The sequence below is a fragment of the Lampris incognitus genome, chromosome 17 (genome assembly GCF_029633865.1).
Source record: "Lampris incognitus isolate fLamInc1 chromosome 17, fLamInc1.hap2, whole genome shotgun sequence".
In the NCBI taxonomy this organism is placed as follows: domain Eukaryota; kingdom Metazoa; phylum Chordata; class Actinopteri; order Lampriformes; family Lampridae; genus Lampris; species Lampris incognitus.
The window spans coordinates 17,557,576-17,572,588 of record NC_079227.1 but is presented as its reverse complement, the minus strand read 5'-3'; the positions used below and the strand labels follow the sequence as shown (position 1 = coordinate 17,572,588).

The 15,013-nt window shown below is 43.4% G+C and overlaps 1 protein-coding gene across 3 annotated transcripts in view; it reads left to right on the top strand.

Moving 5' to 3' along the window:
• LOC130127104 (ATP-citrate synthase-like) overlaps nt 1–15,013 on the top strand; it is a 58,159-nt gene that overhangs the window by 39,359 nt on the left and 3,787 nt on the right. For 2 of the 3 annotated variants that reach the window (XM_056296675.1, XM_056296677.1), the window contains 8 exons: nt 486–567; nt 711–821; nt 916–1,043; nt 1,131–1,224; nt 2,978–3,132; nt 5,946–6,096; nt 6,329–6,472; nt 6,695–6,808. In XM_056296675.1, the coding sequence (XP_056152650.1) occupies nt 486–567; nt 711–821; nt 916–1,043; nt 1,131–1,224; nt 2,978–3,132; nt 5,946–6,096; nt 6,329–6,472; nt 6,695–6,808 (979 nt within the window). The remainder of the gene's footprint in view (nt 1–485; nt 568–710; nt 822–915; nt 1,044–1,130; nt 1,225–2,977; nt 3,133–5,945; nt 6,097–6,328; nt 6,473–6,694; nt 6,809–15,013) is intronic. The other variant, XM_056296676.1, reaches the window with a different exon arrangement.

Here is a 15,013-nt window from a genome sequence, read left to right as displayed (position 1 = left end):
GATAATGGATGGATGGGGAAACTTTGGATCGCTGTCGCAAGCTTCTCCACTTTGGTCATTACTAGCAGAACATTTATTCATTGAACTTTTGTCATGTCAGAAGGTAAACGTAAAAAACAATAAATCTAATTGGCTGACAGTCGATGCCCACCTAAAGTTAAAAAAGGTTCAGCTTTTTTTTCTTTTCTTTTTTTTTTTTTTCGATAAATCAGTCACGCAGGTAACGTTGTCAACTAGTGCAACTCCATGGAAAATAAATAAACTTCTGGCAATTTGTTGCTTAAGTTTTGACGGCTGCTTGAACACAGGGTTAGGTTTTCAAGGGTCCAAAGAGTGGGGACTTATTTTTGTCTTTCTAAAACCTTCAGCAAAAATATTGAATGGTTAACTGTGAAATGTTACGTTATTTTTACCTTACTCTTTTCCATGACAGGAAAACATCTCCAATCTTAATGAGCCTGTCTGTTATGGTCCTCCCTTCCCAGGTATCCAGGCTCCACCTTCATGGACCATGTTCTGCGTTACCAAGACACTCCAGGAATTCAGATGATTGTTGTTCTGGGAGAGGTAGGAGTCTCCCTTTATTTATTGTTTTTCAGGTTAACTTGGATCAGTTTCTTGGAGCAGATGTTATGTCATATTTCATTTATCTAAATAAGTCATTCAGCTATATCATTTTCCCATTTCAATTACTTTCACTCTCTACCCAGATTGGCGGTACAGAGGAGTACAAGATCTGCCAGGGCATCAGAGAGGGCAGAATAACAAAGCCTGTAGTCTGTTGGTGTATAGGAACATGTGCTACCATGTTCTCCTCAGAGGTCTGTTAGCTGTGTTAATGGGGCTGTCTGTGAATGTGGTGTGACTTTTTTCAGAATCTTTGAATTGATGCAAATGTGACATCTCTATTTTTAGGTCCAGTTTGGCCATGCTGGAGCCTGTGCCAATCAGGCTTCCGAAACTGCAGTGGCCAAGAACCAGGCCCTTAGAGATGCTGGAGCGTATGTACCAAAAAGCTTTGATGAGCTTGGGGATGTGATCAGGTGAATAGTTCAGCATATGTTGATATCAAAAGTTATGGTTGGTAGGTAATTTGGAGTGTTTTACCCAACTCTGTCTGTTTGGAACAGGACAGTTTATGAGGAGCTGGTAGCAAATGGTACCATCGTTCCTGCTCGTGAGGTGCCTCCCCCGACAGTGCCAATGGACTACTCTTGGGCTAGGGTATGACACCTGCGTAGTACATCTCAAGTTTTCCATAGACCATTGGCTTTTTGTTTGTTGGTTCTAACTTTTCATCTAATATGTCTATCATAACCAGTGATGAGAGTGTTCATTATTGAGTCTAACATAAAAATTTCTAAATGCAACACTCTAAAGCATTTACCAAACACATCAACTCAGTGGACAAAAACATTAAGTTCACAAGGGAAGACGTAAAGAACAACAGTTTGCCCTTCTTGGACTGTGACGTCCACATTGGGGAAGACAGGAGCCTCCACATTGGGGTTTATGGGAAACCTACACACACAGACCAATATCTACTTTTTGACTCACACCACCCTCTGGAACACAAACTGAGCGTCATCAGAACTCTGCAACACAGAGCTGACAATGTGCCCAGCAGCACTCAGGCCCAACGGGAAGAACACAAACTTTAAAAACCTGCGGCTACCCCAGTTGGACCTTTGCGAAAACTGCAACACTTTCCAAAAAGACCAACTGGGTGAGCGATGAGGAGAAAAGGAACAGAAGGAATAACATAGTCATCCCACATGTTTCTGGGCTCTCCGAGAAACTCAGGAGAATTTTTAACTAACACCGCATCCCGGTATACTTCAAACCCAGCAACACACTCTGACAAAGACTGGTTCATCCCAAAGACCATGTACCACACACCCAGAAAAGCAATCTGGTGTATGCTGTACAATGCAATGAGGATTGCACTGACCTATACATAGGAGAAACCAAACAACCACTACACAAACGGATGGCCCAACACAGAAGGCCAAACTCCTCAGGACAAGACTCAGCAGTTTATCTACACCTTATCTCCAGACTAGCTTGGTCTAGTCAGAAAGGCACGAACTGAGGAAGCCTCTTGGATGAGAGCCGAAACGTCTTCACGGATATATACCAAGTCCAGTTGCACTTGATTCAACTCCTTTGGATATCTACACCTAAAGGAGAAGACACATGCCTTCGAGGACAGCATCGTACACATTTTGGACAGGGAAGATAGATGGTTTGAAAGAGGGGTGAAGGAAGCCATCTATGCGAAACTGGAAAAACCATCCCTCAACAGACGAGGAGGTCTGCGACACCACCTATCTCCCACTTACAATGCCGTCCTTTCACCTCTACCCAGGAGACTCAAGAAGCTTAGCCTCCAAGAACAACAGTTGGTCACTAACGGCTCCAACGACTCATGACCACTGAATGGAGCACTAACGAAGTCGAAACTAACACCCCCAACGACCGTCGCTGCTTAACATCAGATCACAAAGAGCCAGGCACATCAATAGCTCTGATAACGACGGGCGTGGCTAAACATCGGAACACAAAAGAGCCACGCATATCAATACCTCTGATAACGACAGGTGTTGCTAAACATCGGAACACAAAGAGCCATGGACATCAATAGCTCTGATAACAACTCCAAAGAGGTTAAATATCTGAGTTTCATCACCAGCCAGTCAGACTAGCTTGGTCTAGACAGAAAGGCACGAACTGATGAAGCCTCTTGGATGAGAGGCGAAACGTCTTCACGGATATATACCAAGTCCAGTTGCACTTGATTCAGTTCCTTTGGATAACCATGACCTGGATGAATAAGAACATTCACAGACAACACTCTAATTCCTGATTTGGTGCAACATTCCTCACACTCTACAGAGAGTTGGAATATACATGTTTAACATTGTAATGACAAAGCTATCTTTAGAAACCCACTAATGTTTGACTTTGTCTTCCTCAGGAATTGGGCCTGATCCGTAAACCGGCCTCCTTCATGACTAGCATCTGTGATGAGCGAGGTCAGGAGCTCATCTACGCTGGCATGCCCATCACTGAGGTCTTCAAGGAGGAGATGGGCCTAGGAGGGGTGCTGGGCTTGCTCTGGTTTCAGCGCAGGTAGGCACAAGGACTGAACAAATATCTGATACAGAGAAAGTAAGCAAGGCAACCAAAGATCTGTCTTTGACTACAGGATCGATCTTTGACAGATGGACGTCTGGCTCTCCACCTGTTTTTGTAAGATGGCGATTAAAGCCTTGACTATATGTATACAGATATTTTTCTAAACAGATATTTTACAGATGTTTTACGTGTACGACCTTCGTTTCACAAAATATCTCCGTACACATGAGAACTCTAAAATGACAACAATCAGTCAATCATGCCGGGCCAGTAAGTGGCAATAAAGTCTACATCAACAATTTCCCTCTTGCTGGTACCTTTTTGTCACAAATCACTCCAGACACTCCACTCCACCCTGGCTGTATTTATTCTTCATCTCTCTTCTGCACTCCCTGTTACTTTAAATAGTTGAACTGTTTGGCGAGCCTGTTTCTGCCCTGCCCTGCTCACTTGTTCCGCGTTCCCTGATTGGCTCTCCAGCAGTTATATATTCCCCATATATATTCCCCCCTGGTTGCTCTGGCACTTTGTCAGATCATTATATGTTGACTTTTGGTAGCCGGATGCTGCATGCCCTGTCTCGAGCCTTCCTTGCTGCCTATATTGACGTTCCTGTTTTTTGTAAGTCTGTTGTGCTTTAATTAAAACATTGTTCTAGACCAGCCTGTGACCGCTGTCTGCATTTGGGTCCTCTCTTCCTACTCCCGGTGTGACAATTTTGTGTTTTTGAGATCACAGCTACTCAGACTCCATGTCCCTAGCCTCCCTTGGGATACACAAGAACTTATTCCGGAGGTGGGAGTGGAAGACCTCACATACAGGGGCCTCTGTCAGACGTTCCCGGTGCACTCTCACTACATGTTTGGGTTTTCCAGGTCTCTTTATCCTCGTGGAAGTGCTGAGGGAGGTATGGGAGTTTGACCAGCCAGTCTACATGTGTTTTGTGGACCTGGAGAAGGCTTAGGACCGTGTACCCCGGGGCACTCTGTGGGGGTTACTGCGGGTGTATGAGGTACCATGGAAGTTGCTGCAAGCCATCTGGTCCTTGTATAACCAAAGTGAGAGCTATGTTTGTGATTTTCATGGACAGCATCTCAAGGCACAGCCAAGGTGAGGAGTGTGTCCATTTTGGGAACCTCAGAATTGCATCTCTGCTCTTTGCAGATGATGTGGTTTTGTTGGCTTCATCACAACGTGACCTCCAGTGTGCATCAGGGCAGTTTACAGCCAAGTGTGAAATAGCCAGGATGAGAGTCAGCACTTCAAAGTCTGAGACTGTGGTTCTCTACCGGAAAATGGGGGATTGCTCCCTCTGGGTTGGGAATGAGTTGTTGCCTCATGTGAAGAAGTTCAAGTATCTCGGGGTCTTGTTCACGAGTGAGGGTAGGATGGAGTGGGAGATTGACAGGTGGATTGGTGCAGCATCAGCAGTAATGCGGACGTTGTACCGGACCGTTGTGGTGAAGGAGGAGCTGAGCCGGAAGGCAAAGCTCTGAATTTACCAGTCAATCTCCAGTCCAACCCTCACCTATGGTCATGAGCTTTGGGTAGTGACCGAAAGGGTGAGATCGCGGATACAAGCAGCTGAAATGAGTTTCGTCCATAGGGTGTCTGGGCTCAGCCTTAGAGATAGGGTAAGGAGCTCAGACATCCGGAGGGAGCTCAGAGTAGAGCCGCTGCTCCTTCGCGTCGAAAGGAGCCAGTTGAGGTGGTTCAGGCATCTGATTAGGATGCCTCCTGGGCGCCTTCCTTTGGAGGTTTTTTGGGCACGACCAACTGGGAAGAGAGCCTGGGGTAGACCCAGAACTCGCTGGAGGGACTACATGTCCATTCTGGCCTGGGAATGCCTTGGGATCCCCCAGGAGGAGCTGGAGGGCGTTGCTGGTGAGAGGGACATCTGGAGTGCCCTACTTAGCTTGCTGCCACCACGACCCTACCCCGGAGAAGCAGCTGAAGATGAATGAATGATTGATCACAACTGCGTAGTTCTATGTTCAGAGTCGGACATCACAGTGCGGGCTGGAACAATAGAGGAGGGTCCTGTTTATTATTTTTAATTATTATAAAACAAGTCAAAAACAATTAAAATTATTTTGTATATTAATCAGTAGTTCTTGTGCTGGGATCACCATTTGATAGTTGTATTTTCAGAAATCATATGAATATGGGCAGGTGCACGCCATGCTGGTCTGCTCTGAGAATCATTTCAGTATTAAATATTTAGGTTTAAAAGGATTTAATATGCTGAAAATACTATCTTTTTATATTTATTTCTAATTCATTTAAGCTAATAGGGGTACCAGGTAGAGTACACTCAGTGTACTCTGGCTGATTTAGTTAATCTAGAGATAATAATGCAGAGGTTTTTTTTCCCCTGCAACCAATCGAATGGTTGAGTAGGTACAATTTCACTCAACCAAGAAGGTCTTTGGTAAACTACAGCCGTCATTTTAAAAAATCTCCGTTTCAGTGACCTAAAACCCCATTTGCCTGTGGATGATAGGCCAAAATGTGGAGGAAAATGTTCGTTTTGCAAAGTGTCCGTATTAGTGTGTACAGGGCATAAGAGAACTATCTGAGAGTGGTTGGAACTCGGATGAGGCTGACCCCAATTTTAAACCATTGCTCATTGGTTTTAGCGTATAGGAGATCTTTTCCGCTTTAGTTAGGTTTCTTAAGTATTTCATCAAGTGTCAATCTTGAATGATCATATTGTAACAATTGTTTTGCTGTGGAAACGGGTGAGGCAAGGTGAATATTTATGGTTGAGGAATGCTCCTTTTAATCTATGCTGCGCTCCTATCCAGATTGCCACGCTATGCCTGCCAGTTCATTGAGATGTGCCTGATGGTGACTGCTGACCACGGGCCTGCTGTCTCTGGTGCCCACAACACCATTGTTTGTGCCCGTGCTGGCAAGGACCTTATCTCAAGCCTCACATCTGGCCTGCTCACCATTGTCAGTACTACTCATATAACACTTGAACAGAATCTTCTTACTCGATTCACCACTATTTTGTAAGTGGCAAAAGTTAAGAGTGTTGTGTAGCTCAGCGATTTATTGGATATAGAGCATGGCAGATGTTTCTAACACTACCACAGTTGTCTTCCCAGTTCCCAGTAGGTGGATGAAAGCACCCACCAAATGGCTTCTGCTGTCTGGTATGAAGGACCTCTTTCTTGTGTTCCAGGGGGACCGTTTTGGAGGAGCCCTGGATGCGGCAGCCAAGCAGTTCAGCAAAGCATTTGACAGTGGCATGCTGCCAATGGAGTTTGTCAACAAGATGAAGAAGGATGGCAAACTCATCATGGGCATCGGACACAGGGTGAAGTCGGTGAGGATTATGATGTGTATAATCTTAAATTGCAATATGTAAATGATTATGGGCAAAATTAGAATATAAATCAACTCTGCAGTAAAACTGATAGAGCTTTCTTCATACCTGTAACTTAGATAATTATACCAAGACAGAACCCCACACTAAGATGCATTTTTGTTCCTCAACTATATATGATGTAATATTATGGTGTTAATATTAATACCACATTGTTTTCAGATCAACAACCCAGACATGCGGGTGCAGATTCTGAAGGACTTTGTTAAGCAGCATTTCCCTGCCACCCAGTTGCTGGACTATGCCCTAGATGTAGAAAAGATTACCACCTCAAAGGTAAGTGTCTGCAGCTACTGGTATCTCCAAATTCAGCCTTTTCTGCTATGATTAGGTTCTTTCATCAGGTCTGTCACCTCATGCCACCAAAGAGAACAGGTAGGAATTGAACAATTAATATGAAATAAACTTTCTGGCTGATGCTTACCCCACAGAAAAGAAACAATCATATTCAACAACAGTTGTTGTAAAAATGAAAACATTTGAACATATTCTGCTGTTATACTGTTGTCTTGGGATAGAAGCCATATGCAGACTGTCATGTAAAATTCTGTACTGGAAAGAAGTCAAGAAATCTTACTCAACACAGCATATAGTCATCATTGTCTTGTTACAGAATTTGCAAGCTGATACTTTATTTTGAGTTATCTGAATCTAAGACAGGTCTACGTTTCACATGAAATCACCACAACAGGTTTCACCCACCATGATTATAGAATATGGGCCAGTAATGTCCCCCGTAACTTAAAATGGCCAATACTCTTTTTGATATAAAAGACTTGGTACATTTTGTGCATGCTTTACAGAAATGTATCATCTTGTGAGCAAATTAAAAGCCTTTATTATATGTAAAATACAGTCATAATGTTTTAATTTTCAGTTGGCATGAGCATTCAGCCCAGAACATTCAGCAAGGCTGGGTGGTAGGGCTAACTTATACCATACTCAAAGTACATGTTTATTATTAGCCCTATTTTGACTTGATTTCAGTGTCACAGACAACCATGCCACATCTTGAATGTTTTCGAATGTCTGAAACGACAACCGGTCACGTGTTGTTGGATAGTAAAAGGCAGCAGGTTCAGCATAAACAAGTAACCACAGTAATTACATGTTCTTCCATATTGTCCAATGATATACAGTGCAGATGGAAATTTTTTTTTTTTTAAGAAAAACTCTTGGAAGCTTGATGATGTTTCAGTTGAGTGAATGTATTATATATATGTGAAGATACTCAGGGTACAGCCTGGGGACTGTCCCTGAGCTCTTCAGGGAAAAATGGGGAGAGACCTAACTATTAGTAAGATAACTGATTAAGGAGTACAAGGTCAGATAGAACTGGTTGGAATGCAGCATTAGTGCAACAGTGGAAAATTACTGGCAGTGTAAAGTGTAGGTTATATATGATTTTTAATGACTTTCAGGATCACATTGAGTTATTGATTAATACCAGGTTAAGAGTGTGTGTGTGTGTGTGTGTGTGTGTGTGTGTGTGTGTGTGTGTGTGTGTGTGTGTGTGTGTGTGTGTGTGTGTGTGTGTGTGTGTGTGTGATGCATGGAGAAAGCTCCCTCTCACCCTTTTTGGGGCAGTGTGTGTCTTCCTCAAGCTGGGGTCCTCTGCCAAAGGCCTGGGAGTTTGAGGGTTCTGTGCAGTATCTTAGCTGTTCCTAGGACCGCACTGTTCTGGACAGAGACCTCAGATGTTGTTCCTGGAATCTACTGGAGCCACTTTGCCATTTTGGGGGTCAAAGCCCCTAGTGTTCCTGTTACCACTGGGACTACTGTGGCTTTAACCTTCCGCATCCGATCTAGTTCTTCCTTAAGCCCTTTGTATTTCTCTAGCTTCCCATGCTCTTTCTTCCTGATGTTGCCGTAGCTCGGGATTGCTACATCAATCACTACTGCTATCTTCTGTTCCTTGTCGACCACCACAATATCTGGGGTTTTTTCCAGCACCTACTTGTCAGTCTGGAACTTGAAGTCCCACAGGGTCTTAACTCTGCCATTCTCAACCACCTTTGGCAGTGTCTCCCATTTGGACTTGGGGACTTCCAGTCTGTATTCAATACAGATGTTCTGTACACCATCCCAGTCACTTGGGTTATGCCTTTCAATGTGTGCTTTCCCAGCTAGCATTTTACACCCTGCAACTAAATGCTGGACTGTCTCAGGGTTGCTTTGCACAGCCTGCATCTTGGGTCTTGTCTGGTGTGGTAGACCCCTGCCTCAACTGATCTGGTGCTAAGGGGCCTGTTCATGTGCTGCTATGATCAGAGCCTCTGTGCTGTTCTTCAGTCCAGTCTTTTCTAGTCACTGATAGGATTTCTCTATCAGCCACGTCTTCTATCTGTTGATTGAACAGCCCATGTAGTGGGTTTGGTCTTCCATGAGACCTCCTCTTCCTCCCCTACTCTCTCTTCTGCTGCCTGAGGTACTCACTCAGCAGTTCATCCTGGGGGGCCTCTTTCTGATGTACTCATGGATTTTCCTTGTTTCATCCTGGATAGTGGCTCTAATAATCACTAACCCTCAGCCCCCATCTTTTCACTTATCGTACTGTCTCAGGCTGCTGGACTTTTGGTGGTACCCTCCGTGCATTGTGAGGAGTTTCCGTGTCCTGATACATGTGGCCTTTATCGCCTCCTTTGGCCAGGTTATTATTCCAGCTGGGTATCTGATGACTGGTAGGGCATATGTATTGATGGCTTGGATCTTATTCTTCTAATTGAGCTGGCTCCTCAGGTCCTGCCTCACTCTCAGGAGGTATTTGGCTGTATCTGACCTCCTTACTGTCTCCTCGTGGTTTCCATTTTGCCTGTGGAATACCCAGGTACTTGTAACTGTCCTGTATGTCTGTTATCCTGTCATCTGGTAATTCAACCCCTTCAGTCCTCACTACCTTTCGTCATTTTGCCACCATTTGGCCGCACTTGTCCAGTCCAGCTGACATCCCAATGGTGTTGCTGTAGGAATACAGTCCTTGAGCTGTTGGCTCATTCCAAGCTTTGAGTGAGAGATCTGCAAAGTGATCAGGCAGAATCCAGCATATCATTTCTGTTGCTTCCTTATTTGACTTCCACCTGGTAGTGTTTCCTCCCTACAAAATTAATTGATGAGCTTAATATATGACAAAAAATCTGTGAATAATCTAGCAATGAATACTACTAACCTGCAGTTTGATTTGGGGGAGTTCAAAAAGCCTCTCCATTTCCTTAAGACTGCTGGTCCTGTTGCTGGAAGCCTGGTAGAACCAGAAGATTGTTTCAACAGTTCTGGCATATTTGTTGAGGTATGGTACGCTCCTCTGCCCCTTAATGCAGTCTGACACAGCCAGATTGAGGTGATGGTTATCAGGCCAGGGAATGAGGCCTGGAGTCTCTTTCCAACTCCAGTTTTTCTCCCTAAAAGAATTCAAAATGATCACTGACAATCTCCTCGAATGCCCAGCTAAAGGTAAAAGCAAAAGAGACAACTCACCAATCATTACTGAGGCTCCATCACTGGCGAAGGAGGCCAGCTTGTTGGTTGGTAGTGTCTTGTCATCTCTGATGACTCTGTATGGTGTCATACAAAGTTGCAGCATCTCCAGCAGACACTTCCCCCAAATGCAGCACTTTGGTTTTTACTTCAGTCCTTCCCACTTTGTCAAATCCCCAAAACCTATTAAAAAAAAAATCTGTATTCAGTATAGGTAATTTAATCAGAATATATATATATATCAATTTTATTTAATTGTAGAAGGTAATCTCAGCTCACAACAAGACCCAGTTGCTTGGTGACAGAGATTTCAGTGATTTCATCAACCGTTGATCCCCACTGGGGATTTTGACGACGCTGCCACCAGCTGGTCATCCAAAATCTCACCGATGATCTCCACCATCTCATCAATGATATGGCTGCTTGTATATTTGGTATTGGCACTGACCTTGGGGTAGAAAAAAAATTAGGTTTGCCTACTTGACAGTAATTTTGTGGAGATGTTCAATTTACAATCATGTAATTAAATGGCTGCAGAATTTACATTTAAACCATCAAAATAAGCGCAGTGCAGTCGCTTGTGTAAGTGAATAATTGGCTCATAGCTTGTGTGGTGGGGCCACTTTTGCTTGAGGCATTCATATATTATTTGAAGTAGCTTTCAAGAGCCTTGTGGTCCATATCCACTTGTGCAGCTAAGGCACGCTGCAGTGTTCTCCCTAAAGACGCAAAAAAATAATTTGTTTTGTAAAACAACTATTTTATATTAGTTTTTTGTAACTTCTAGAGTTAAGCTTTTGTAAAAGTGATGGCCTACTGTGAGGGCAATTCATATTTGATGTTTGCTTTTAATCTTTCACCATGACCTTACATTACTTGGATAGATGCTTGGAGTCCATGTGTAATAGAACAAAGGTAGTCTTATAAAGTGTCTTCTCCAGGCTCACAAATAAGGGCCTATTGTTAATTGTTGGCTGTATGAGAGACTCACTGAGTGTAACAAGTCTGTACACACTAATCTCAGAAGTGGCCTTGGTGGATGAGAGCTGGAAGACATTAGATAAGGAGGGGAAGAACAGACAACTGCCCTATAACAGAGACTACTGTATTGATCGGTGTGCATTCAAGCACCTGGGCTTGGATGCGTCTGTTCATTGAACATATATTAAAATCGTGTGACAATACTGTAAGAAATTTTCGTCTTGTTCCTCATGTAATGTCAGAGTGGAATTAAATAATTGCCATGACACCTACCTTCTCTAATGCGTTTCTCCTTTTCTTCTGCTGCTTTATGGATAGCTGTCATGTCATGATGTTTTAAGATATCCAGCCTGTAGTTTGTGGACGACTGTCTCACAAAGCCACCAGCAAACTGCAGCATGGGGGCACAATGCTTTTGGCACAGGTAACATGTCATGCCCTCCTCATTATGTCTGAGCCAGGTAAATTTGTCCAGCCATTGCAGGTCAAAACCACTGGCTCTGTGTTTTTGAGGAAAATCTGGGAGGATGAATAAAAAGTGACATTAAAATCACATAAACGTTAGCTTTGCGTTAATACACTCCTAATGACTTGGCAACTGAATACCCTCGCCTTGACTCCTTGTCCTGTCCTGCACTCTGACTCTGATCCTCCCCCTCACGGGTCCCTTCCACTTCTTGTAATTGTGAACTACTTTCAGACCTGACAAATTTACCGCATCTGAGCAGTAACATGAATTATTACATTAGTTTTTAACTGCCTGTTATAATCAGATGATGTCTGCGCTGTTTCACCTGCCTGCATGACTGTCCTCCTCGCGAACTCGCTTAAAGTAATCGCTGATTCTATGAGCCATATCTGCAAAGCTGAAAACGGTACACTGATGGGGATGTAATGTTAATATAGGAAACATTTTTAAGAAATTGGACGTAACATTACTTGGGTGCAAAAGAAACAATGTTCACCTGTTTGAGCAGCCACGAAATTTAAGGACACCGCCTGACACCTGCTGTAGGGGAAAAACACAAGACACTCTTTGGGGAAATATCTTTGAGCAAACTTCTGGAAAATTGCAGCTCTTTTTTCCTCTTTGGCAGTTTTGGCAGCGCCTTTCCAGGTGCACTGTGCTGATTTATGATACAGCGCCACCACATTGGCGACGGCATAATGCCACAATTGCAGTTACAAATGACATCCACCGAGTGCAACGCTCATCAGAAAATAGTATTTTTCATTAAGACACCCATCGAGAGCTGGAGGCGGGATGGAATTTGATGGAGGCGGCCGCCTTGTAATTCTCTATGCAGGAAAACCCCTAACAGGCCATTTATTCTTTTGGCTTCTGCTTCTCTAGTATATCTCTTAAGCCTGGCGGCCAGAGCTGTGAGCCTTTGTTTGGCAGTTTCCAGAGCCTCACTTAGGCCCCGGTTGAAGAAGTACAGCAAGATGTCCATGTCTTTCATCACACCTTTCTGCACCTCTGTTAACTGGTTAGCATCTCGCCATGCTGCTTTGATCTTGTCTTTCAGCCTTCTCTTCCATGGACGGTACTGTTGGTTACCTGTCAAAAGAAGACTGAATCAGTTCATCTGGATACAACGTTTATTGACAGATACATTTCCTCACTCAACTAAGTGACATCTTCAGTCTTCATCTTCAGTCAAACTGAAGATGTCACTTAGATGAGTGATGAAACGTATCTGTCAATAAACGTTGTATCCAGATGAACTGATTGAACCTTCTTTGATTTTCTTACCTGGTTTATTGAGCATGCATCAAGACATGTTGGTGACCTGTGTTCTTAATATTGTACCCAGGCATCTCCAGGATTACAGTTGCAGTGGCATATACAAGCTCATTGGTCTCTGGTTATGGTAGTAGTCAATATATTGCGTAAGGCTGTGTTCACATCCACAAGCAGGCTTTGTGATGGTATTTTGTCACTGAGTCATGGAAACCAAGCCTGAGGGTTGACTGTCTTTACTCTGGCCATGATTCTCATTTGAACCTCAGTTGCTTCAGCTGTCATGGCTGGTAGAATTGTTTCAGGTGTTTGGAGACTGTCCTCATGTAGCTCCTGCCTAGTGGGCGCCCATTCAGGGTGCTGCATTGTATAGTCATCCTGTAGGAGGCTCTCCATCTAAAGTTGTGACAGTAGCTTCCTTCTATTGATGTTAGACCATTGCGCCACTAGCTGCTTCTGAGTCAGTGTGAAAGTAGGTCTCCTACTGGTCCACAGTTCCCGCATACACTTCATATAGCCCCTCTCCTGGGGTCTGCTCTTATAGTAGCATTCTGTCAGGTCCAGGTTCTCCGTCCTTGTCCATCAATGTCTTGTTCCAGTAGTCCATTTTTCATTTGTTTGCTCTGGTTCCCCCAACACTTGACGCTTGGCGACGTCTGAGCCGGTATGACTCTATTCGTGTTACCCTCACTGATATCTGAGGTAGTTGGCTTGTATAGCATTAGGAGACTAACCCACAGACTTACTGGAGACTTGTCTCAACTGGGGTTTGAACCCCCAGTCTGCAGTGGGAAAGCCGGCGTTCTTACATAATGAGCTATCCAGCTATATATATATGTGTGTGTGTGTGTGTGTGTGTGTGTGTGTGTGTGTATATATATATATATATATATATATATATCATGTTAATGTGCATTATTATATTAAAATTTACACCACAGATTTCAAGTGTAAGGAAGAAACATGGTAGAGGAGAGAAGATCCGGCAACTTGGAGGACTAAAGCTGTGGTGTCTGCAAAATTATAACTCATAAGTTTAAAAAAAAAAATCTATTTTCTATTAGAAGGTGTTAAGTTGGCATGTCTTTTGTGCACAGGATGCAACAAGAATTTAGTGTACTTCGGAATGACACCATGGGCGACATTACGGGGGGGGCAAGGGGGGCAAATGCCCCCCTAACTCACAAAGAATAATTAAAATAATATATCACATAACATAATTTAAAAATATACAAATATTATTTGCTGTAATTACACCTACGAGCCGCTGGGGGCAATGTAACTATCTGAAGCGAACCATGTTATCTAGCTATGGTAGGCAATTAGCCTACCATAATGTCCAAACGCGGTAACACGTTAAGTTATTTTACAAAGAAAACAAAAATCAATCGGGCTGAAGAGAATGAAAATGAAGAATCGTGTCAGGACGATGATGTCTCTCACAGAGACAGGCAACATTTCAGAGCAACCTCTGCGAGAAGTGGACAATGCAGAGATGCAGGTTCAGCAGCGAGAAGCAGGCAATGCCGTGGTGTTACAACCTGCAGCTCCAGATCCTATTCTTGGTGTAGGAAACTGTTTGAATTTCGTGGAGAACGGCCCCTACCAACCTATTCTGTTATTCCCAGCAACAGGAGGGAGGAGATTTGGAAAGGAATGGTACGTTACCTACCCGTGGCTTGAGTACAGCCCCGCCCACCGCTGATCGGGCATTCTGTTACTCATGCCGCGCATTTAGCGTTGCTGGCCACAACAAAGAAGAAACGTTTCGAACGGTAGGATTTGAAAATTGGAAGAAGGCATTGGAAAATTTTGGCGACCATCAAAAATGCAATGCACACATTTCTGCAGCTACGAAGCCGTCCGCTTACATAAATTCATTAAAACTGGCAGCGTTGCTTCCCAAATCGGTATATAACATAGCAAGGTAAAAAAGTAAATGTGTTAAAGTTTTGTCACTTATTTAAAATACAAATTTGACATTGAAACCGCGTGTTTTGTTTATTGCACACTAGTTGTACTTTTACATTGATACAATTATGTGATTAAAAAAAAATCTTTGCCCCCCCAATTTTGGGACCCGAATGTCGCCCATGAATGACACTATGTAGTTTAATACATTTTATGACAAAACCCAAGTCTTATTAATCAAGCATTAAAAAATTGTGGTGTGTCAGCAATAGATATGCCATCATAGTTTAAGACTGGAACAGCCAGACCATCAAAAACGTTGTTGATGTATGCTGCACAGTGCAGGATTGCAGGTACTCAGGAACTTAAAT